General features: G+C 39.6%; 1 protein-coding gene across 1 annotated transcript in view; it reads right to left on the reverse strand.

The window, feature by feature from the left end:
- Positions 1 to 6,000, reverse strand: part of LRP11 (LDL receptor related protein 11) — a 51,552-nt gene that overhangs the window by 15,943 nt on the left and 29,609 nt on the right. The window contains exon 2 of the mRNA XM_085310868.1: positions 113 to 270. Within this exon, the coding sequence (XP_085166994.1) occupies positions 113 to 270 (158 nt within the window). The remainder of the gene's footprint in view (positions 1 to 112; positions 271 to 6,000) is intronic.

Below are 6,000 nucleotides of genomic sequence, written 5' to 3' on the forward strand. Positions count from 1 at the left end.
GTTCGGTAGCCGTTTGAATACATGTAATGTTTTTATTCCTGCATTTAAAACTGAACTATAATGAATACAACCAACTGCCAATAACTGGCTACATGTGAGGTTCCATATGTACCTTCATTTCAATAGCTGAGTCACCTTGCAGCAAAGTCCACTCATACTGCACAATTCCATGGTCATCTGAACTTTCTCGGCCATCCAGAAGCACCCAGTCGACAGGTGACTGCAGCACAGTATCTTGTCCTGCCTTGCACTGCGGAGGATCATCATATTCTTAAAAAAAAAAAAAAAAAAAAAAAAAAAAAAAGTGGGAAAAGTTGAGTTATTTATCAGAGGAAACTGAGTTATTATTTATATAAGACTTTTTCTTTTCATCATTTTCTTGGTTAGGATATTCATTGCACCACTCTGCATCTACCTGAAAGACAGCACAAACACTTCTCAGCACTTACGAGCAGCAGTCTTCTCTTCCTCAAATCCCAGTGAGGGACTGTTCACTTAAACACACTGTTCAGTGCTTTTGGATCGTTTAACTGAATATGCTCTCAGATGCTTCTCACTGCAGCAGTCCAAATCCACAACATAAGTTCTCCAAAAGCTAAACTTTCACTAAAAAAAACCCTGTATCTGTGTTTCTAATTGAAACAGCATCTATAACATATTGCTTCTGTTTATCTGAAGGCTTAAAATATCATGTTTATAAGTACACACACTGTTAAAGCGAAGTAATTGTATCTACTTAAATTTTAGTAAGTACAGTTAACTGTTCAATGATGTCTTGAGGAAATTGGTATATCCTTAAAATTCTTTTTGCTTACAAACATGTTATGTAGAAAACCTCTGTTATGTACATGGATTTTTGTTTAGTACTACAAAATAGGACTGCTAGCATTGTTTTTTTTTTAATCTAAATTAAGGAAAACTGATGTAAACATGAATTACATGCACATTCAGATGGCATTTATAGTACAGCTTTTAAAACACTCAGTGCATAACAATATATTACATTAGTGAAAGATTCATTTAAAATAAGTTGACAACGTGGTGAAGCAGTGCATAAAAACATAATGATATAAATGCAATCAGAAATGACCACCGATTTTAAATGCCTAAGACATTCAAAGTTTGATTTTCAGAACATTTAGGTTTTTTACCATTTTGAAATATTTGAAGTACAGTTTTTATTGATTAAAGCTATGAACATTAAGTAAAAAGTGGTTTAACTAATTTACCCTGCAATATTCAGGAAGTACAGGGGAAGAGGGATGGATATAATTTAGTTCCACAAGTCAGCATTTGGTAACTTAGCCATGAGATCATAGTATTTTGTAGTTCCCTGCCTCAGACACACTAGAGCAAGTCTCCACTGCCAGTTTCATTCATTCCCTGTGTTGTATGTGTTCCTGGCGCATAGCTCACTTCCCCGAACCGTACTGAGACATACTGCAAACACAGCTTTCACACCTAAGCGTCTGCAGGACGTATCTTCCTTTTCCTGGAGGAAGCACCTGCCACAATCTGTTTGGGTGTGCAGCAGCATTCAGTGAAGAACACACATACAGAGAATTTTCATGCTGAGCTCTAAAATGCATCTACTAAACACATGCCTGTAACTTCACTTAGTTTGGGTAGAGCTGCACAAATGAAAGCCAGTGAAGGGTTCCTCCTTGCACACACTTCTGTCAAATTTCAAATCCTTGCTTGAAGTCCTGGAGCTTAACAGAGCAATGGAGCAACGGTATAATTTTCTTTTATCACTGACTAAACAGCAAACCTTTTACATGCTTTTTTTCTCAGAATTAGTTAGAGCACTCTTCTCAAAACTTCAGAGAAATCCAACTGATGCCATACATAAATGACAGAAAATTTCAATGTAAATGCCTTAAATTAGGAAACATATAAATAACTGAAAACAGAATCTAATAATAGAACAGTATTAAACAGCTCTTACTAATCCAGTTGGCACAGGAAGCTTTGCCTAATGTGTATACATGGAGTTCTCAAAATTAAGTATGTTTAAAAAGCACCATTTAGGTGCAAAAAGCTGTTCACTGTTGATGAACACCAGGATTATGGTGCCAGGGCAACCTCTATTTGGAATGTATGAATTATGTACAGTCTTTCCATTATTATTTACTTCACCAGCCTCTGTCAAAAAGAGAAAAAATGAACTCGACTGACCTGGATCTGAAACTGCACATCCCACTCTTACACTTCTAACCTGGAAAAAGGTTTCATGTCACCAGTCTGTTATGACTTGATTAATCTCATGTAGAATCTCTGAGGCACAGGCAAACCCCATTCCCCTTGGGCCTTAAGCAAAAAAAAACATCTTTTGTCTTCCCAGATTAACTTAGTGCTACAGCAGCCTGAATTGTAATGGCAGGAGTTGTTTCGGGTCATTTCAGCTTGGGGAAGCTGCAAACATTGCTGCTCACAGAAATTCCTGATGGCTCTGTACTGCAGGTTAGTGAGTGGGCTGGGCAGACAAAATCCTTCCTACCGCAGGGCACAACCCAACAAACTAAGATACATCCCTAGTGATTGCTGCTGATGTTCACAGTTCCATCATGAAGCAGTAGCTCCAAGTGGATGCTGAGCACTCTGCTTTACAGTCCTTACCAGATGGACTACAAGGACAGAAGAGGCTCCTACCTGAGTACCGTGGGGGGGATTAGGTTTCTGGCCACTGCAGCTGAATCTGACAGGGACCAAAAATCAAAGCTCAAAGGGATGGTAGATGCCTCAGATATGTCTGTTAAAAAAATCATAAATTTTACTAAGCATATATCTAGTCTTGGCTCTATTTGGGCACACTTTTGTGAGACGAGGAAAATCCAGGCCTCTGCTCCTTAAGTCTGAGGGGACTATGCCTTTTAAAATGCCAGAACTTTTTCAGGCAGGTAAATCAATGACAAATCAACTAAACTCTTGCTCTATCAAAGAAAAAATGGTCCAAGAGAAATATTTGGCAGGTGAAGAGACAGTCCATACAGCTAAAGACTTTTTCTTTGCAAAGTCATATGCAATAGAATATATGATCTTTATAAAGTGAAATATCCCCACACCTGGATAATGTGTACTTCTAAAAAGTCAGTGGAAAAAGTGAGAAGGCATACTTGGTAGCAATTCACAATCACAGCTCACAGGTGTAAAGGATGCTCAGACACAGGTAAATAGAGAAATCAAGCTCATAATGTGTATTTTAGCTTCTATTTCTAAACTTTATTTAGATTGACTGTAGATAAGTAATAGTAAAATGATAGAGTAATACTCTGAAATGCTTCAACTGGTTGCTTTCTAGAAGAAGAGCTACAGTTTATAAATAATCCTTTTTCCTGGGGAAGCAAGAGGAGAACATGACAGRTAATTTGTTCTACTGACCCAATGTCTACGTAGACTTGGACTGCCAATAATAAAGCTAGAGGTCTGCATGAAGGCTTTGTTATAAAAGACTATTTTACTACCTATTCCCAAATTTCTTTGATAGCCGTATACCTTAATGCTGAATCCGCCATTGCTCACCAGTAGTACCACTGAAGGAAAGTTATACATTTCTGGTGAAGTATTCAAGTCCTTCTTCTTTCTTTCTACGTAAAAAATTTAAAAATTTGCCTAACAAAGGCAAAAAGCAGTGTCCATTCTTTCGGTATATGTATATGGTGGAGTTTTATTGTTAATACAGCACAGATGGCTTGAGGCTGTTAAYTGGTAATAGTATTGCTATTTTACCTTCAAGTTTTACCTTCAAGTAAATCCACAGTTAAATCAGCATAAACCAGGAGTAAAATGAATCAAAGATCAGGGCTGGGATACACTGGAATGTACAAGGACACTATGTGTTTATGATAAATGTTGGTTTGAGATTATCAAAAAGAAAACAGCCAAAGACCCAATAACACAATACTATGAAAAAATAAAAGAATAGGTAAGACATGATCCCAGTATGAAACTCCTGAAATGCAAAGTTCATTCTTGTAAATTAAATCACAGTGTGATATAACAGCAAAGAGATTCATCTTCATCTTCCTGCTATGCACTGTCCCAATTAACTTTTCAATGCAATTTAAAAATGCAGTGATAACATAACATCAGACGGCAATATAATTTAATCTTAATTATTTCTTTCCTGTTTTATGTCATGGCTGACAGATGTTTGAATAAACTTTTTTCTCCCTTGTGGCTCTGCTTCAGCTCCAAAGTAATTGCATTAAGAAGCCATAATTCCCTGTTTCTGATATCATAGTTACCCAGAGGGAAGACTTTTAAATAAAGCCAACAGGACAYAGAGCAATTTGCAGATTACAACAGAAAATGCCTTCCTAGCTCAGTTCTGATAGTCACTGAAGTTGCCAAAAAGACAGAGCTTTGGAATTCAAAATTTCCCATAGCTGGAGTTTCATTTGWTCAATCATATTATTTATATCATGCCATAACTCCATTCTACAGTAGGGCTAATTCTAACTAAAGACAGTACAAAATGAAGAAGAACATTTACATATATTTTCAAAAWTTTTTTTTAAGAAGTCTAATTCTCTACTACTTTGGTTTAAAATCTAATCTTAAGCATTCTATCTTGCAATTTAATACATGGTTATAACACACACCCAAAATTTGCTACATAAATAATACTGTATCTAATACTCCCTCTGTTGTGAATGTAAAAAACTTACCTTGTTTTTTTCTGCCGTCTTAAGCTTGCCTCATGTTCATCCTCCACAAGTTTCTCCCTGTAGCTTTCTACTTATCTACCCGTGCACTTTGCAAAATATTTAGGTACCTAACTCCTCTGAAAATTGAGTTCTTATTTTCTCTTTTCTCCAGTATAATTCAATGAACAATCTCATAAAACTGGTGGAACTGGATGGGGAATCCAGTTCAAAGTCTCCCCTTACAAGGGGGTAAGTAATAGCAGACCCAGTCTGGATACAGTGTTTTCATTCACACTATGACTCAGTTTTCTTCTTGTGTGTAGTGACTAACTTACTCAGGTAGATATATGAATCACTGAAGATGATGAGGAASAGGACATATAAAAAGTACTGTCAGCAAAAGGTAATGAAATTGAGATGAAATGAGCTAAGATAAACTGTTTTCTAATAATAGATTGTATTTGTGGGAGATGGAGGTGTGACTCTAAGTTCTTTGGATCAGATAAATCCAAAKGAAATACAAAGAGTCTAAATTCTTGAAGACAGACAAGTTTTCATCTACAGCTCTTTGCTCTTGATTATTCTGTGCTTAAATATGCTTCAAGGGTGACCAAACCGCTTCTTCTGACATGGTCAAGACTCTAGAGGTTATGTAGACCCTCTATGGCACCTCTAGACTATCTGTGAAATGTCTTTCTCCTCTTTGGTGAAAATCTTAAGTTCTTAAGCAGGAAAAAATCTAAATTAAGGACACAGGAGACCTGCTTAGGTGACAACTTTAGACAACTGCCGGACCTAAGAAGGCGGCTATTAGCTCGTTCAGCTGCTGTGTAGATCCATCTCAAGCGACCCCACCGGACTCCGCTGTAAGCGGCCCCGGCAGTTCACGTTTGCAAGGCGCTTAGGATGGGTAACTCCACTGGGGCATCTACGCACCGACGGTCTAGGTGGTCCTCCCCGGGGAGCGCCACGCTCGCGGCCGCGTTTCTCCCGTCTGCTGGCTCTCACCCAACAGCYGCCTGGCACATACTCCGCACCAGGCTTTCTGCAGGGGCAGGAATGAGAATGCCATTCCTTTTTCTCTTCCAGACTCCTAGGCACCGCAGAACCCTCACTGCTTGTGAGCTCTCTGGCGGGCCCGGGCCGCGCTCCGCACACCACTAACGCAGGCGGCCGCCTAACCCGCAAAACCTCCCGCGGGCGACTTCTCCCGGCCGCGGCGTCGGCTCCGGGCCCCCACGGGAAGCACGGGGGCGACGGGCCCACGCGCGCCCCGCGCCCACGCAGCCCCGCGGGCCCGGCCGCCGCCAGCAAATGGCGCCGCCCTTCCCCCCCGCCGCCATTTCCCTCA

The sequence above is a fragment of the Rhea americana genome, unplaced genomic scaffold, assembly GCF_003343005.1.
Source record: "Rhea americana isolate MKP2758 unplaced genomic scaffold, rheAme1 scaffold_108, whole genome shotgun sequence".
In the NCBI taxonomy this organism is placed as follows: domain Eukaryota; kingdom Metazoa; phylum Chordata; class Aves; order Rheiformes; family Rheidae; genus Rhea; species Rhea americana.